This window comes from Notolepis coatsorum (assembly GCF_963971535.1).
Source record: "Notolepis coatsorum genome assembly, chromosome: 6".
NCBI lineage: Eukaryota > Metazoa > Chordata > Actinopteri > Aulopiformes > Paralepididae > Notolepis > Notolepis coatsorum.
The window spans coordinates 152418316-152438549 of NC_140170.1; the positions used below are offsets into that span (position 1 = coordinate 152418316).

Here is a 20234-nt window from a genome sequence, read left to right on the forward strand (position 1 = left end):
TGATCATAGACCAGTCACTACCCCGAGCTGCGTGGCCAGCCGGCCGCGTAAGCAAAGTGATCACTGGTGCCGACGGAAAGGTCAGAGCGGCAGAAGTGCTCGTCCAGGGACGGACATACACCCGACCCGTGGCGAGGCTGATAGAGTTGCCAAGGCTCTCCGACTCTCTTAATGACGACCATGACCCCCTGACTTTGTGAATTGCCCTACTCCTCACAACGGACATTGAGTAGTGGACAAGGCGGTTAATCTGTCTCTGCTTATCTAATTAGGTGCGGACTAATTAGGAGGCGGCTGTTACAAAGGGTCAGATTAAACTGAATATATATATTTATTGCTTGAGATCCCATGTATAACATTTGTATATCGTTTGATATCCCTTGTATATTCTTTGTACATATACACGTAATATCCCTTTACCTAGGTACAAGCCAGACCATAATATTCGTTCTCCTATTGGACAGCGACCCCCTAGGCGCCACGGCCATACCCCCAATGTCTAGTTCAAAGTCACCGCTAAGACATGTCTCAACATGCCCAGATTTGCGCAGTAATACGAGACAGAACTGAGGTTGGCACTAGATTATTCACCTTACGTATAAATACGTTGCAGGTGGATACAGCAGTTAGTTACCCTCAAACGAGTTAACCCAACAAGTTGAAGCCTTCATCACGAGTCAACGACCAAGTGAAGTGAGCAACCTTGCGTCTATATAGAGCACTTAGAACCGCGTGCGAATAGGATAGTAAAAGTGTCAGAGCTTAGTGAAATAACGTCAAGTTCGACCTAGTTAAATGTGAAGTACCGTGCACAGGAGAATTTACACCGGTGAATGCAGAGCCTTTTCCGGCTGGATTATTATTGCTTTGGTACCGTGGCTGATGGAGCAGAGAACCGTCTACCCTGCTGCTGTGTGGGATTTACCCGTGAGGAGCATCACTCGAGCCCGTCTCTAGGAAGAGGCTGGCTGGCTTTTATCCATGCTGTCCCGCATACTTGGATTATAGCTGCTGCTTTTTGTCTGCCGATCAAGGGGAGTATATGTACCGCCTCCCGTAGCTGGAGCTTATTGATTCCTCGTTGATCCAGACTTTTGCTCCCGAACATTCCTCTCCCCTGCTGGCTTACAACCGGAGGGAACCCCCCCCCCCTAGTATCTCCAGCTGACCTAGGAGTGTACCTTATATAATTCTTATGCTACAGGTGGTATTAATTATCCCCTTCGTAATATGCTCATGGACTTACGCTCTTGACCTATTCATGCACATTCTTCGCCTTACAAGCGCAACTCTAATTCTTAATAAATGTAAGATAATCTTGGTGCTCTTCTAATAAATATTACAAACAGTACTTTCTTGTTAAGCCGTGTTATTGTGTGGGTGTTCATCACATATACAGGTGTACTGTATGGCCAGTAGTAATGTACATAACGCAGTAGTGGTTTAATGATACCATACTTATTCAATACAGTCAGGGAATTGTACCCCTCAGTTACAGTGGTGAATATAAGTATAGTTTCAGAGTGATCCTGGCTAATTCCAGAAAACGGCGCTATGGAGCAATACGTGAATTTTACTAAAAGCGTTGGCGTTGCTCGCCTGGACACGCTACTATTTCCAAATCAAATGTATATAATATAGGTATTATGTTTCATCATGAATGCATGAAAGGGGGGTGGTCGTTTTTTTATGCTTTGATTGTCACCAACGGCATACCTTCTGGAGTACGTTACATGGTCGTTGCGATCAATGTGAAATCATGGTTGGATCAGAGCAGGATTGATGTCATATAGTCCTTACCTTCACTAGGAGGTACCCCAAAAAGAATTTTCCAATTGTCTGATCGCGATTTCCAGTATTGGTGTCCATCGTGTCGCCAACATAATCCACCACAACTAGGGATGTCTGATATTATCGGCCTACCGATATTATCGGCCGATATTGGCATAAAAATGTGATATCGGAAAATATCGGTATCGATAAAAAAAAATTTAAATCCACATTTATTTAACCTTTATTTACCCAGGCAAGCCAGTAAGAACAAATTATTATTTTATTTGTCAAAGTATGCATAATGTTGTGTTAATTACACAACAAGAGATATGTAATGTTACTTACCTGAAATTATTCCGTTTTTGGGGGGGGGGGAACCCTGCATATATCGGTATCGGAAATTAAGAGTTGGACAATATCGGTATATCGGTATCGGTAAAAAAGCCAATATCGAGCATCCCTAACCACAACACATGCATCGGGGGCATTGGATGCGTTTCAATGTCATCGATTGAACCGCTAGACACCGCTGGGAAGGGTGTGCTTATACATTTGAACAGTTCCATGATATGTGGCTGCGTTGTGCTGAGAAAGAGGCGGAGATCAACTTCTACTCTGAGGCGTGATCTGTATTTATTTTTTATTAATGTCAGTGCCGAAAATCCGGCCTCACAGAGGTATGTTGATGCAAAGGGGACAAGCTTTCTCAGCGCAGCATTACACAACACTGGGTACTCGTTCCGGACTGTTATCCAGAACTTTGCGAGGGCCTGTCCAGTGAACTTGACTTTCAGTAGCTCATCACACGAAAGATCAATGAGCGCCACCTGCTCAGACAGTGGGAAGCCAGTTGCGTTGCGTCATGCATAATGAACAGATCTTGGATCCAAATTGTCCGTGCTCTCTCTTTCAGGAAAATAGTTCTGAAATTTTTCAATGAGCCCTTCTATTTTGCTACAGATGATGGGCTTCAAATACATTTTTGCAACATTCTGTTCCTCCAAGAAGCCATCAAGCAGAGTAAATACCCCCAAATCTCCGCTGATTATCCTGGAGTGCCACAAACAGAGTTTCTTAATCCAGCTCTCCATTTTAGCTGCGAGTCCAAACTGTGAAGAATTGTGTAGAAACAGGTCTGTGATAAGAAACACGCAGTGGGCGTTGAAGCGTTAGTCGTTTGCACCTCATCAATAAGATATGAAAGTGAATTGTGTGCTCCAGTATCTTCTTTGGGACCAGTCGTTAAGAAGTGATCCGTAGACCTGTTTCTACACTATTTTCTTGCCTGTAGTGTTTAGAATGAGTGTTTCATAGAATATCCAAATAAGAACCTATATGTACAGATGCAACCTGTACGAGAGCCGGGACTTTGGGAGCAACAGAATTACAGCAGCCACCACAGCCACAGGAAGTGATTGGGGACACACTGATTTGAATACAGTTGTGTGGAAGGTTGTGCTCAGTGTGTGTGTGTTGTTGTCGTCTTCTTCCCATCAGGCCTTGTCAAGCTTTCGCCACATCCACGTTGTTGACATGGATACCATTGATGTCTCCAACCTCAACAGACAGTTCCTCTTCAGGTCAGTTCTTTGATAACATGTTTTTTTATATATGTTATTCCTGACTGTACTTATTGATAACATGTTTTTTAATGTTATTCCTGACTACCTATTGATAACATGTTTTTAAAATATTATTCCTGACTGTACATATTGATAATAGTGCTGTCAGGCGATTACAAAAATGTATCTAATTAATTACAGGATTTGTAATTAATTAATCTAATTAATCGCATTTTATTCGCATAACCATTTTAGGCCTGATATTTTATATTCTATAATCATATTTCAAATAGCATGTGTCCGGATGGCAGAATTCAGTACTGTATCTACAAAACCTTCTGTTTAATAATCTTCCCTTTATTCATTTGCTTAGATTTTTCAGGTCTGGTCAATTTTAGCATGGTGTTATTCACAGTCAAAGATACAAAAGAAAAAAAAAATTAATTGATATTCTCATTTGGTTCATTACAATTTACTCAAGCCTAGTAACAGACACAGTAATACATTCCCTGAGATCCATAGATTCAGATACCAAGAACATGCAAATGGACCATTTAAAAAAGAAAGTCTGTAAATGTTTATTCTACGTTTTAATGGAATAAATGAGATTTAAAAAAGCTAAAAAATAAAAAATAATATATATACCATATATATATTTTTTATTTTTAGTTAATTTTCACAACGCGATAATTTGCTGTGTAATTAATTAATCTAATTAACGCGATAAACTGACAACCCTCATTGATAACATGTTTTTTAATGTTATTCCTGACTGTACGTATTGATAACATGTTTTTACATGTTATTCCTGACTGTACTTATCGATAACATGTTTTTTAATGTTATTCCTGGCTGTACTTATTGATAACATGTTTTTACATGTTATTCCTGACTGTACTTATTGATAACATGTTTTTACATGTTATTCCTGACTGTACATATTGATAACATGTTTTTTAACGTTATTCCTGACTGTACTTATTGATAACATGTTTTTTAATAATGTTATTTCTGACTGTACTTATTGATAATATTTTTTAATGTTATTCCTGACTGTACATATTGATAACATTATTGTTCACGTGGCCATCCAGACCTAAGGACGTGGGTCGACCCAAGGCAGTCGTCGCAGCAGATTTTATTAACCGTCGAATCCCAGGCTGCTGCGTCGTCCCGTATCTTTTTGACTGGAATGTATTGTGTATTTGTGTATAATGCACCTGATGAAAAATTATAACAATTACTTGGACATTAGCTACAAGATGACCGTCTGAAAGGCTAAAACCCCAGTGCAAGGGGTTTGACTTTAACCAGAAAAAGTCCAAATATAGCTTTGAAGATGTTATTACATTCTATACCTTCTCATTCTCAGCACTTCATACATGGACTAACCATTTGTGACTAATTATATTCACTTGCTGTTAAATATCCATCTACTGTTCATCAGCATTTAATTAAAGGATAGTTGCAATTTGAGTAGCGACAGGATTGAAAGATGTGAAAATCTTTTCATCTGTCCTATCCCATCCAAATCTTGGTAGACCCAAACTACTAAATATTCAAATAAATCCTGGATTGGATTGGATTTACTCAATGACGGGGCCAGTGGACACTCCATCCGAACATGAAAAGCTCCTTAATGTCCTCCACAGACATTTTAAGAAAATTCAGGACTTGGATGAGGCATTTTACAGACGTAAGCATCATTATTATGTTTCATTCCTTGATTCCCTCATATATACAGTAAATCATCTCAGATTACAAATGGCATTTACTTTTGTTCATCTCTTTCTTCGCCTAGAATTCCACATAATTGTCTGTGGGCTGGACTCCATCGTTGCCAGGAGGTGGATGAATGGTATGCTGGTAAGTTGTAATCATAGATCAAGTCTTTACTCTGTTAACCACTTTAATTTTCCGAAAAAATACCTTCTCGCAAGGGTATTGGATGACCTCAGTTTCTGATGGTCAAATTAGTTTGTTATCTATGATAGGTATTGTTAGTTATAAAAACAGTTCTCATTATGATTGTTTCACTAATTTGACTCCAGTGATCACACAGACACAGGAAATAAGTTAACAGATTTAATAGAAACCTATTCCTATGGAACCACATCAGAAGGTTTCTGGAGAGATCCGGCCCCTTCACACATCCTGATTTTGAAGCCAACATGGAGGTAACGCTCAAAAGAGTCCAGACCTTTCACTGACATCTTCTTGTCATTTGCCAATGACCTCCATATTAATAATGATGAATATGATGATTTTCTCTTTGCCTGCAAAATCCTGGTCATTGGTGCAGGTGGCCTCGGATGCGAGCTCCTCAAAGATATAAATAAATAATTTATGAAAAACCTATGAATAAATAATTTAATAGAAAGTAATTTATTTATGTGTCATTGCAACAGCCTAAAGCAGGCAGCTTGGGGAGGATGCACTCTCAGCCAGGCACTCCTGGGCAGGTGCACTCGGCAAGGAAGAGGAGGGGGAAGAGAAGAGGGCAGAGAAGGGAAGAGAAGAGGCCAATCCAGTCCGCTGGATTGGCCTCTGAATGGGGGAAAAGGTTTCTGTTAGCGCAGTTGAGCCTCCTGACGGACTGGCCTTTGGAACGGGGAAAGATCACTTGGCCTGTGAGCCTCCGACCAGTGGAGGGGGGGTTGAGTGCTTGCCAAAAAAGGGGGTATATACTAAGATGACAGAGACCCCCAGAAATAGTGCATCCTACAGCCAATATGGCCCGATTAACGGGAACGATTCCTTAGTGGAGAAGGGATAGTGAGAGGGGTTAGTGTGCATGTAGGAATTGTACACTATAGAAGACCGGCATCCTAGGTGTTTGCTGGTGGCCTCTGGTAGGCCGCTGTGGACAGAGGTGGTGGCAGAATGAGTGATGAGAAACGCTGCCTGCGTGGGAAATTTGAGTTTTGAGAAGTGGGACTGGAACCAGTGGCGGGCTGAGAGGTATCAGACAGTAGCCAGGTTAGATGGTAGATGAAGGACGGAGCAGGACAGATTTGTGTTAATGATGTTGACTACTGCGGTGTTATTGAGCCGTACTGTATTGTACCCATTCTGAAATCTGTTAATAAAGTTTTTAATCAATCAAACAGTAGCAGGTTAGACAGCAGATGAAGGACAGAGCAGGACAGTAGTCACTCAGGTTAGATGGTAGATGAAGGACAGAGCAGGACAGTAGTCACTCCGGTTAGATGGTAGATGAAGGACAGAGCAGGACAGAGGTCAGGTCTGGCCAGGTCAAGCACCCCCCTCAATCTGTGGGATCGTCTGTTAAACTATCTGGGAGGAAAGGGGCGGGGGAGGGATGACCAGGTGAGGGCAGAGGAAAGGAGGGTACAGGGGGGAGGGAGGTGTTAACAAAAGGCCTTGGAAGGAACTTCCACACATGGATCCGACGAGAGATAGAGAGAGGCAGGAAGAGAGTGACGGTACTCGTCATTAGTGTCTGAAATTTGTGTAAAGTACTTAGAATTAATTAATTCACTTCACCTAGTTTGGTTTGTTGGCTAATCAGTTTTTATTTATAATTAGGAAACATGGAAATAGCCTTTCTTTCTTTCTTTCTTTCTTTCTTTCTTTCTTTCTTTCTTTCTTTCTTTCTTTCTTTCTTTCCAGAAGAACATTGTTTAATAATGCAGCAAGAAAAGTAGTAAAAGACAAATTAACTTCTAAATTTAAAAGTGGACAATTGATTGAATAATAAGGTCCTGCTCACTATGCATGAAGCCTGTTAAAAGCAAAAGACCACATACAGTACAGTGTTTTGCTTCTTCCTTTGGTTTGTCCTGTCTGTCTTTCTAGTTGTCTCTGCTGGTGTATGAGGACGGTGTCCTGGACGCCAGCTCCATCATTCCACTCATCGATGGAGGGACAGAGGGCTTCAAAGGCAATGCTAGAATCATCCTGCCTGGGATGACCGCCTGCATCGACTGTACCCTGGAACTCTACCCACCTCAGGTAGGTCTTCTCACACCTGCATCGACTGTACCCTGGAACCCCAGCCAGGGAACGTTTAACCTCTTAAGCCTGAGGGGTCTGGTACCGGACCCACAATGACATCACGCCATAAATCCATCTACAGACTGTATGAATTAATGTTGTGTTTTTTTTTCGAATGTAGCCAAGAGTAAAGACTCTAACGCCAGCCCCTGTCAATCATCTGACTTCTGGATTGACTTTTTTTATCTCCCACAAACCTCAACGTTATTGCCATAAATCAGAATGCGGTTAGTTTCTCTACTTTTCCGTGAACGTCTAGCAAAAAACGGCGTTGCAATCTGATGAAAAATGTCGGAGAAATGTACATTATAAAAAGGTAACTCTACTTATAGTAGATTTCATTCACGGTTTGTGAATCATGCCTGGTGATACTAAATCCAGATTGAACTCTACCATTGGAAAGAGGAGTTTTGGCCCGATCCATAGATGTGCGACTTGGCCATAATAAGGTCATTTATAGGCCTGATATATTTCAAATTGCATGTGTCCGGATGGCAGAATTCAGTACTGTATCTACAAAACCTTGTGTTTAATCATCTTCCCTTTATTAATTTGCTTAGATTTTGTGATCTCAAGAAGGTGCTGAATGATGAATCTTTCATGTCTGGTAAATTTTTGCATGGTGTTATTCACCGTCAAGGTGAAAAGATTAAATTGGTTCATTACAACTTACTCAAGCCTATTAACAGACACACTATTTCTGACACTGGGGATACATTCCCTGAGATCCATAGATGTCCCTAGATACCAAGAACATGCAAATGGCTGTTCTTGGTATCTAGGGACATCTATGGATCTCATGGAATGTATTCCCAGTGTCAGAAATATTGTGTCTGTTACTAGGCGTGAGTAAATTGTCATTCATTCATTTTATTTTGTTTCGTACATGGGGGTACAGTTCATCTTTGCACAATATCGCCAACATATTTTTTTTTTATACATGATGCACCCATGGCCGAAAAGGAGCAGGATGAAGAAAACGTATGTTTCCTGCCCCCTTCCAAACTTCATATTTATTTTAACATAAGGGTCAGCTCAAGTGCACCTTACAGCTTCATACCATATAATAATAATAATATAATAATAATCATTACCATAATTATAATAACAATAATGATAATAATGACCATGAATAATAATAACAATAATAACGGTAATAATAATAACAACAATAATAATAATATTGCTTGATACCCAAATAAACAAACAAAAAAAAACCTGCGTCACAAGCCTCAGATGCATGGAAAAGAGAAAAAAACTAAAAATAAATAAAATCTGATACAGATAAAATGTATACCGTACCTGCTATGTACTCATTGTTCTGTCTTTAAAAGTCTTTTTTAGTGATGAAACAAAGGAGAATATAAATTATGATTTTTCTTTGCATCCGACAGTGAATAACACCATGCTAAAAACTGCCACTGAAACTCGTTCAGCACCTTCTTGAGATCATGTGCACAAAGCAAATGAATAAAGGGAAGATGATTAAACAGAATGTTTTGTAGATATAGTACTGAATTCTGCCATCCAGACACATTCAATTTGAAATATTATTATAGAATATAGAATACCAGGCATATAAATTACCTTATTATAGCCAACTTGCACATCTATGGATCGGGCCAAATCTCCTCTTTCAAATGGCAGAGTTCAATTTGGATTTAGTATCTCCAGGCGTGCAGGAAGAACAGTGAATGAAATCGACTGTATGTACAGTTCCATTCTTATAATGGATATGGCTCCGCCATTTTGGATCGGATTGCAACAGGGATTGTTGCTAAATGTTCACAGAAGGTAGACACACGCAGGCTATGTGTCCACAGCGGACATTTTATGAGTTGTCAGCTCCTTTCTGGCATTAATTTCTATGCTGGAGACGCGAAAGGCGCGCTCCTCTTCCCAGAGCCGCGCCTCGCGTTTTATGAGCTCTCGACGGCAGCGTTTTTGGCGGAGCGCTCCCAGCTCATGAAGTTGAAACTAGTTCAACTTTTGGAAAAGCAGCGCGCTCATCAATGTAACTCATCGAGGAAGGGGCGAGCCTCAGTTGCATTCAGAAAAAACTTTTTTTCTTCTTTTTTCAAAGCGGTCCGCCTCGAAAAAAAGGCTATTAGTGGACACATAGCCTAACTGCGCTCCAATCTATGCCAACAATGTTCAGTTTTGTGATAGAGAATCCTGAGAAATAAGAGAAATAAAAGAAATGTATACAGAAGTAATTTGCTTGCAGGAAACTGGAGTCGGCTGGGAAAGGTAGTTTTTTGAAATTGAGCTCATTGAGAGCTCTGGATACCCTCTCCTCATATGACTACAATCGGCAATGCAGCGCTAATTAAAAATGCCGGATATTCGCTAAAATTATGAAAACATTCCATAAACTAAAATTTCACTAATAACACTTTAACCTATTGGTAAACAAACATATTGCTGAAGATATACACTATGACTGCTGTTGTGACATGGTTAGGGTCTTTACTCTTGGATACATTTGAAAAAATAACGCTACTTATATTCATACAGTAGGTAGACATTGATTTAATGTGATGTCATTTTGGGACTGGTACCTGACCCGTCGAGCTTAACACTTTAACTGCCAGCCATTATCTCCATCCTTGTAGTCAATGGACCACGCTTTAAAAGATAGGCATTTTCACTGTGCCTCACGATGTTTGCAGAGCTATATCTATATTCTATATTATAGCTATGGAGACAATACTATGGCTAATTTGAATTTTTTTCATGTATACGTTCGTGTGTTATCCCGTGGTGAATATTGTATAGTTTCAGAGTGATCCGGGCTAATTCCTGGAAACTGTCATGGAGCGCTATGTGAATTTTGCTAAAGGCGTTCGTATTGCTCGCCTGGACACGTTACTATTTCCAAATCAAAGGTATATAATAGGTATTATGTTTCATCATGAATGCATCAAAGGGGGGAGAGGTCGTTTTTTGATGCTCTGATCGTCAGCAACGGCATACATTTTTAATACTACATATGTTGATCGATGTGAAATCATTGTTGGATCAAAGTAGGATTTATGTCATATAGTCCTTACCTTTACTAGGAGGTATCCCAAAAAGAATATTTCAATTGTCTGATCGCGATTTCCAGTATTGATGTCCATCCGGTCCCTGACATGAAACGGCACAAATATGCATAAAGTGTGCTGAACGCGTTCCAAAGTGCTCGGATGAAGCAATTCACTTGCCTGAGTCCAAATTCTCTGCCCGGACTATATATAATGTAACACACAGTGTGAAATAAGGTTTCAAAGGGTGGGCGATACTGCCACCTAGCAGGATTCGGCCGGCATTGCACTCTCGGCGTCTCAGAATGAGTCCCAATGATACGCTGAGGTCCATGAGACTATGTATAGAATAAAAAAATCAAATAAAAGAAAAAACGATAAACGATCGAAAACCCGACTATACTCGGGTTCTGGCGCTCAACGGTTGGCGAGATAACCCCACTATAATCGTGGTTGGTCGTGAATGAGTTAAGAGGTTAATCTGTCCTGTCTGTGGTGTTTTGTTTGTGCAGACAGGTCAGTTGTGCTCTTATCTGCTGCTCTTCGTCTCCTCAGATCAACTTCCCCATGTGTACGATTGCCTCCATGCCGCGGTTACCAGAGCACTGTGTTGAGTTCTCCCGCATGCTTCTGTGGCCCAGACAGAGGCCCTTTGGAGGTGTGGCATCCTGCAGATCTTATTGTATCTCTTGTTTGTTACAATGCAACAACATATTGGAAGTGACCACACGCTCAACTGTCTAGACCTGAGAAACTGAACAGTAAGGTGTGCGTGTTGTTGTGTGATGTGTTGTTGTGTGAGTGTTGTGGTGTGATGTGTTGTGTGTGTGTGTTGTTTGATGTGTGTGTTGTTGTGTTGGTGTGTGTGTGTTGTTGTGTGCGCGTTGTGGTGTGTGTGTGTGTTGTGTATGTGTTGTGTGTGTGTTGTTGTGTGATGTGTTGTTGTTGTGTGATGTGTTGTGTGTGTAGTGTGTGATGTGTTCACTACAAACCACTATCCAGGGGAGCAGCTTTCAAGTTTTGTTTTATTTGTCACATATAAGGTACATGTACATTATAGTGAAATGCTTGGTTCTGTGTGACCCTCCTACGATTGTGCTTCATACAGTAAAAAAAGTTAAAAGAATAAAGACCAAACACTATACAAAATATTAGGGGTGTAACGGTATGTGTATTCGTCCCGCGAATTTACGGTACGGCCGTCACGGTGCGGTACGCTCAGCCATACGGAGAATACGCCGCGTGTCGCCAACACACACACGCCGCGCATCGCCAATACACACGGCGCGCGTCGCCAACACACACACGCCGTGCATCGCCAACACACACACCGCGCATCGCCAACACGCACGCGCGCGTCGCCAACAAACAACAACAACATTCTCCCCCGCCGGACTCACGCTGATCAAATAAAAAAAATAAACATTCTTTTTCGGACTGATCATCTGAGCTCCTCTCGACTCCAGTTGAACTGCTATTGTGTTTAAATCCAAATAATCCTCTGCCATTGTTGTGTAACATGTCATCTGTTCTCTAGTATTCAGTCTTGTGCAGTTAAATCCTCTCTAGAAGTGAAAGTGAAACTTACCAAGCCTATAAGTTGTTAAAGGGGCACTAGGCAATTCATTTACTCTGGATGCCTGAACACAGAGTGACACCAATATCACTGACTACCACGGCAAGCCTATCGAAAATTATTCTATTTAATAATAATAATAATAATAATAATAATAATAATAATAATAATAATTATCATATCAATTATCAATAATTATCAAATTTCTGTTGTACCGAACTCGTACCGAACCGTGACCCCAATACCGAGGTATGTACCGAACCGTGGCTTCTGTGTACCGTTACACCCCTATATACAAAAACTCAAATGTACAAAATTCTAAAAAAGATACAAAATGCTTTTACTATATTATTGGAAGAAGAAAAAAACACAATTGAGAAAAAGCTGATTTTGGATTGGATAAGGTTGGATAAAGATAGCGGCTGGGTAATGGATCTGTGCAACATCCCGACCTGTGGCCTAAGTTTGTGTGTTTGTGCGTGTGTGTTTGTGCGTGTGTGGTTCTGTGTGTGTGCATGTGTGTTTGTGCGTGCGTGTATGTTTCTGTGCGTGTTTGTGCGTGTGTGTTTCTGCGTGCGTGTGTTTCTGTGTGCGTGCTCGCATGGCAGACGGTGTTGCCTTGGATGGAGACGACCCAGAGCACATCCAGTGGGTGTACCAGAGATCTCTGGAGAGGGCTGCAGAGTTCAACATCACAGGAGTCACCTACAGACTGACCCAGGGTAAGCACGCACACTGTCACACTAATAACACAACATTACAGCAGTCACCTACAGACTGACCCAGGGTAAGCACGCACACTGTCACACTAATAACACAACATTACAGCAGTCACCTACAGACTGACCCAGGGTAAGCACACACACTGTCACACCAATAACACAACATCACAGCAGTCTAGGGCTGACCTTCGAAGCTTTTTTTGGCAATCGAAGCTTCGGGGCCGAGCTTCGATTTTAATTCGAAGCTTCGAGAGAAACAAATAATAATATTAATTATAATTTTTTTAAATTTATTTATTTTTTATTTTTTTATTCTATGTTGTGGGACTTGTGCAGCACTTTGATAAACTTTGTTGTTTTTAAATGTGCTCTATAAATAAAGTGGATTGTATTAATTAATTAAGTAGCCCCTTTCGTGACTGTGACGCAGCCAACAAGGTTTCACTCGGCTGCGCTGCCTGGGTGCAGTGGGGCTGCTCTCACAGCCAACGACATGACATTACATAATTATGTTGCAACCTTCGTCTATCAAGCAAACAATTATATTATATTTAATTTATAATTTATAATTCATAATTATATCAGACAATGCACCTACAAAAGCAGATGATTACAATTAAATTAGCCAACTTGGTAACACATTAGTCATAGCAGCATAGGCATAGCCTTATTAATGTTTTGTGTGGCGTCGCCGTCGTGTACAACTCCAAGGGATATTCCCTTGGAGATGCATTTTGGAGGCCAACATTTTTTTTTAATGTTCGAAGCTCTTGCCATCGAACGATGCTTCCAAGTATTTAAGACAGCCGTACAGCAGTCACCTACAGACTGACCCAGAGTAAGCACACACACTATCACACCAATAACACAACATCACAGTAGTCACCTACAGACTGACCCAGGGTAAGCACGCACACTGTCACACTAATAACACAACATCACAGCGGTCACCTACAGACTGACTCAGAGTAAGCACACACTATCACACCAATAACACAACATCACAGTAGTCACCTACAGACTAACCCACCTCCAGTTCTTCTAGATCCAACAGGAGATGGTCCAGAACAGACAGATGGAGCTGTTATGAGTCAGATGATGGAACAGTGTTGCCACTATACGGTTTCCCCTATAGTTTAGTTTATTGTTACCGTTGTGGGTTTTGGTTTCACAACTGTCAATATTTTGCGCGCCATGGGCTATACATGACAAATTGTGGTCACTCACTCACTCACTCACTCACTCACTCACTCACTCACTCACTCAAGGCCATGTGAGTTGAAACTTGATCGTTTTGGCCATAACAAGAGGTGTGTTATTCACATTGTCATTGCATTGTCATCCACCATTATACCCTACACTATACCCATTATGCATGGTGATGGGAGTGTCTTTTCTGTGTGCTGCTTTATTGCCTCTAGTACTGGTGAACTTGCCATTATGAATAAGTCAGTCAATTCTATGCTTTTACTTTCAAATTCTACAGAGGAATTACAGGCCATGTGCTCCGTGACCTGTAGCCATGCCAAAGGAGTTATGCAGCAAGGCAACAATCCTAAATATTCAAGCCGTTATACACAATAGTAGCTAAATGAGAAGACATGTAGCATTATGGATGGTCTGAGATGACACTGGGACCTTTGGGACACTTTGAAATACTGTAGAAGTTGTAGTGAGCTCTTTAAGCGAGGAATCCCTAAAATGTCAGCGAATTGAGGGAGTTCAATGATGAAAACTAACCAAAATCCATCAAAGCACATGCAAGTGACTAGTATTCAACTCTAGGAAATGTCTGGGAAAGGTTTAGTTGAAGCTATAGGTGCCAGCAGCTGCTGGGTCCCAGGTGTTCACATACTTATGCACACAAGGATATTTCATGTTTAATCATTGTATTTAGTAAATAATCCAAATATATTCAAACTATTTGTGTTTTCCTTCAACTATGTCATGGACAGGGGAGGGAGAATTGGCATGAGAGGTAAATTGGGATGGGGAAAAAAATCACAGAAAAAAAGAAGAAAAAAAAATCTTCATTACGACTTTAAAACATTTGGCATTAACATTACATAGGCCTACATCTTGCCATAACGTTAGCATGGTTTGTGACGCTACAAGTACAAGGCACGTTGGTAGCCCGCAAGCTCCAATACAGCCAGTGAAATCATTATCAGACATCAATGAAATTTTACCGTAGCTAGCAGAGGATAAAATGGGAGTCTGAGGCAGGGTGTCGAAAGACAATGATGTTTATTCAACATCCAAAAAGGCGAACATTGTGTTTACTAACTCCAACCGGGACTATTGCCGCTTTCCCACTGCATGGTATCAACTCGATTCGACTCCACTCAACTTCGAGTCGAGAACGAAGGTACCACACGCTAAATTGTCCCTGCGGACCCAACTCATAGACAGTTCCGTGTGTGAATTGCGTTAACCCTTTCACTGCCGCGCTACCAAAACGGTTAACCCTTCCACTGCGACAACTCACAGAAGGTTAACCCTTTCACTGCCACACGACAACCGGTTAACCCTTTCACTGCCACACGACAGAAGGTTAACCCTTTACTATCACACAACCGACGGTCTTCTGTAGTGCGGCAGTGAAAGGGTTAATGAAAAACAACATCGAACCGAACCGAAAACCGTAACCACAAAACCGTGATACGAACCGAACCGTTGATTTTGTGAACCGTTCCACCCCTAATATATATACAAATTGCCTCTCTGTGATATTAAAGTTGTCTGAATCTGAATGAATAGTTACGTTGGAATGTGGAAAAGGAATGCATGTCTGCTGAATGTTCTTTGAAATAAGGGGATTTGTGTGAACTGATTGATTTTTTTTTTGATCCACTTTTTCTCCCATTTTTCTATTTTTCTCCCATCCCAATTTCGTATCATCCAATTCAACCCTCCCCTGTCACGAACGCTGTTTCTTGCCTCCCACAAGCCGGCTGCAATGTGGACTAAGTCATACATAGCACAAGTCCCCTCCGGTACTTGAGGTAACAGCAGTCGCATCTTTTCACCTGCGCAGCTCGATCTCTCAGTGTCGAGGAGTAACGCGTGGGAGGCTCACGCTGCCCCCGACACTTCCTGATTCTACTGCGCAGGCGCACCAACCGACTTGTAGGAGTCGCTTGTTCACAACGTTCGATCCCCACCCTTCAGTTTTCCCTCCCCGTAATACGGCCAATGTGTATTACTGCGGACGACCAGCTAAACTGAAAACAATGTGGAGAGCTGGATTCGAACACGCGAATCCTAGCGTCTCCACACTGGTGGGGAGTGCCTTGCCCACTACACCACCTAGCCGCCCAGTGTGAACTGATTGATTATGTAACCGTGAGCTGATTGATTGTGTAACCGTGAACTGATTGTGTCACGTGAACTGATTGATTGTGTCATCGTGAACTGATTTGATTGTGTCACCATGAACTGATTGATTGTGTCACTGTGAACTGATTGATTGCCTATTATTATGAAATGGTGCAAAAAAACTGATGCCTATTTCTGTCCTCTTTTTTAAATGCTGCAGGCGTTGTGAAGAGGATCATCCCAGCGGTGGCGTCAACAAACGCAGTTATTGCGGGTAAATTATTAACTAAAGGTGCCTTTGTCAATAGAGACCAGACGTTGTGTGAAAGGCTATCATAGACTCCAGATGGTTCAGAACTCTGCTGCTCACCTGTTCACTAACACCCGGTCCCGTGATTACATACTCCTGTCCTCCACTCTCCACTGGCCCCCGATTAAGAAACACATTAACTTTAAATTACTACTCCTCACCTTCAAAGCCCTCCATAGCCCCCCCCCCCCCCCCCCCTATCTCAGGGGTTCCCAAAGTTTTCAGGCCGCGACCCCCGAAATAACAGTGTCAGAGAGCCGCGACCCCCACTAATTATAGGAGGGACATTTTTTTCCTTTATTTTTTAAATGCATGTTGTTTTTTTATATAAATGGAAATGTATGGTTGAAACATGCAAACGTTCAAATGCACACACACTAATAAGCATTGGAGGCTTTTAACCATGGCCGGACTGGGGAAATCATTCAGGCCAGGAAATATAGTGCGATATATAGCCCCAGTCAGGCCACTTTTTAAGCAGGCGGTCTGGGGGTCCCCCACCAGGACATTTTTTGTTACAAAGACTTCATTTCCTGGTGTAGGAATTTTTTTTATTTGTACCCTTTAAATGCCAGTGTTTGTGATGCCATCACAAATTATTGTTAAAAAACAGGCTAGCATATGTATGATTAGCAACAACACTGATTTTGATGGATTTTCAGTTTTTTGTAAGGGTCCCGCCTCCACCAATCACATGCGGCTCCCTTTGTGTGTGTGTGAGCAAGAGAGAGAGAGAGATAGTTATCCAACTTGTGTGGGTTGCAGTGATCTCCTGGTTGTTCCACACCTAGGTTATCTAACTATTGGCCTGGCCTGCTTCTATGTTCAGTGGCCTGACTGCATTAAAAAATATATCATCTGGCGACCCCCCCATGGCGGATCTTCCACTTTGGGAACCACTGCTCTATCTGACTGACCTCCTTCTCCCTTACCGCCCCAACACATCCCTCCGGTCCTCTTCCACTGCTTCCCTCACCGTCCTGTCATCTAAACTAAAACGTTTTGGTGACCGAGCATTCGGGAACACCCTCCCTCAGACCATCAGAGACTCTCCCTCACTCTCCACCTTTAAATCCCGACTCAAAACCTACCTGTTCTCCCAAGCACACAACCTTCCCTACCCATAACCACCCTCCTCCAACCTACCACCCCCTTCTCCCCCTCCCTACTTTCTCTCCGTCTCCTCCCCTCCCTCCCCTCGGTTTCCTACTTCCCTGATTGTTCCCTTACTGGTTTTTGTATTTGTTGCTTGTTACTTGTGGTTTTATGTCTTGTGTATTCATACTGTTGCTTGTTTCCCTGTGGTTCTATGTTTCTCTGTTCTTTGTTTTGCTTATTGTCAGCGTCTTTGGGTTATTGAAAAGCACTATATAAACAAAATTATTATTATTTTATTATCACCAACTATACAGTCATTAGTCATCACCCAGACAGCATATAAACAGGAACGCCGGCCAAGTTCTAACTGCTTGTTCTTCCTCACTCCATGCAGCGGCTTGTGCAACAGAGGTGTTCAAAATAGCATCAAGGTGAGTGAGTCTTCAGTTGAGTGTCCATGTGCAAGTGCAGCCATGCACCACCAAGGTTGGATCAGTGCAAACTAGGGTTGGGTAAAGATCACATTTGAACCGATACCGGTACCCAACGGTACCTTTTTTCTGTACTTTAGTCTCTAAAAATGTTATCTACCTACCTCAGTTGTAAAAAAAAAAAAAAAAATTCAAAACTTCTAATTATTTATTATCATTATTATTTATTTAGAACAATTTGTTAATATATATATAATATTGCAGCGAGTGTTGTCTGCATCTAGCTTTGTAAAGTGTAACAACAGGCTTTTGCCATTTGCCCGACTGCTTTGTTATTGAATCAAGTCAAACGTTGACGTGAACGTGCGGCACACTTCATAGGTTTCGTTTCGTTTCGTTTTGCAAGCGGTACAGGCATGAATGAATGAATGAAAACTTTATTTAACAGATTGCAGAATGGGTACAATACAGTACGGCTCAATACATACAATTGTTAAGGGGATGCAGACCAGAGAAAGATGTTTGTCTTGTTTACATCAGGGTCCCCCATTTTCAATTCATAGTGCAATGCAACGCTACAATCCACTGTCACCTTCTATACCTTGCAGTGCCTACGTTCCCCTGAACAACTACATGAACTTCAATGACGTCGACGGCCTGTACACATACACCTTTGAGGCTGAACGAAAGGTTAGTCTTTTTCATCACATCTCCATGTGTTAAGGTCACCGTGTTACATGCTAGTAACACCTAGTGCAGGCGTCCACTGACATGTATTGTTTGTCGCGTCTCTGTGTTTTTCCATGTATCCATCCTCCTCCCGAGATATATTTAGTCCATGTAAATGGTAAATGGTGCATTTATTTAGCAGCTTTTATCCAAAGCACTTTACAATTTGTTCCTCACATTTTACCCATTCACACACTGACGGCGGAGGCGATCATGCAAGGTGCCAACCTGCTCATCGGGAGCAATTAGGGGTTAAGTGTCTTGCTCAAGGACACTTTCGACACGCTGCCTGGGAGGCGTGGGAATAGAACAGGGAACCTCCGGATTACCAGACGACTGCTCTACCTCCTGAATCCCAGTTCTGGGGACAGAAACTTGCAAGAATTGGACTGCAAACCACAAAATCCTTTTCAGATCACATTTACTTAATTTCTGTCCTGTTACCTGGTTGTAACGGCTGTGCTGTATGTATCTGTGATGCAGGACAACTGCTCAGCATGCAGCCAGGTGCCCCAGGACCTCCACATGGCCCCCTCAGCCAAGCTGCAGGAGGTGCTCGACTACCTGACCGAGAACGCCTCCTTGTATGTTCATGTGTCTCTTGATAATTTATTACCATTTCTGTACCATAATGAACTAGTGGAACACCCATTCTCTACACAGTGTTACCTTGCTTGATGATTAATAGTCTATCTCACACCTTAAACCAGTGTTTCTCAAACTTTTTTATACCACAACCCCATTTTGTTTAGGATTTCTTTTGGCGACCCCACACTTAATCTATTGTGTAATTTCAACGTGGAATTAAGGAATATCAAAATAAAAGCACATGTTGTTGAACTTGATCATGCATATTTATTAGAACATTTTATTACAGCACTACACACATTTATAAAACGAGGCATATTTAGCCAAAATATGTTGCCAGAACATTAATTATTATTATATATATATATATTTCTTTTTTTACTTGCCAATGCGCACTGTCACCTACCCACGACCCCACAACTGCTATGGCGTAGTTTGAGAACCACTGCCTTAAACAATACTCAGTGACCCTACTCTACTACCCTACTCTACATGAATACAGCTGGTAGTGTGTCATGGTCTTTTATAATAATAATAATAATAATAATAATAATAATAATAATAATAATAATAATAATAATAAACTTTATTTGTATAGCACCTTTCATGCAAGAATTGCAGCTCAAAGTGCTTTACAACAGTACAAAAAAAAGACAATGAGCACATAATTGTCAGATCAAGAGCAATGCATAAAGTGCAGACATAAAATAAGCATAAAACAAGCATGAAATAATAACAAAGACGATGCACTTTTCCAGACAAATGAAGTCGCCGGCCATCACAGCGACGGTGGAGGGAAAGAACAAAACGTTGTATTTACAGGTAAATACATTTCACCCTCCGTGTCTCAGACGGCACTTTACAAATATGAGCCAGTTAGACGTGTGCTGTGGTGAAATTGGAAATGTCACACGGTTTTTATTGTGTAGAGACCGAATCATGAATCGTGCTCTCTGTTGACAGAGCGTTACTTCAATCGAACAGCGGACGCGGCCGAATCTGTCAAGAACGCTGAGAGGTGAGTCACCTTATCTGCTGAATATCGTCCCTGCTGCAAATCCTCCAGACTATTGTTAGACTCACT

At 41.5% G+C, this 20234-nt stretch overlaps 1 protein-coding gene across 2 annotated transcripts in view; it reads left to right on the plus strand.

Annotated features, from left to right (window-relative positions):
- LOC311230156 (NEDD8-activating enzyme E1 catalytic subunit) overlaps positions 1-20234 on the plus strand; it is a 37312-nt gene that overhangs the window by 14558 nt on the left and 2520 nt on the right. For both annotated transcript variants that reach the window (XM_084316343.1, XM_084316344.1), the window contains 13 exons: positions 3271-3353; positions 4430-4510; positions 4988-5031; positions 5137-5201; positions 7155-7310; positions 10934-11036; positions 12563-12676; positions 16215-16268; positions 17797-17833; positions 18442-18523; positions 19046-19146; positions 19909-19972; positions 20114-20168. In XM_084316343.1, coding sequence (XP_084172469.1) covers positions 3271-3353; positions 4430-4510; positions 4988-5031; positions 5137-5201; positions 7155-7310; positions 10934-11036; positions 12563-12676; positions 16215-16268; positions 17797-17833; positions 18442-18523; positions 19046-19146; positions 19909-19972; positions 20114-20168 — 1039 coding nt within the window. The remainder of the gene's footprint in view (positions 1-3270; positions 3354-4429; positions 4511-4987; positions 5032-5136; positions 5202-7154; positions 7311-10933; positions 11037-12562; positions 12677-16214; positions 16269-17796; positions 17834-18441; positions 18524-19045; positions 19147-19908; positions 19973-20113; positions 20169-20234) is intronic.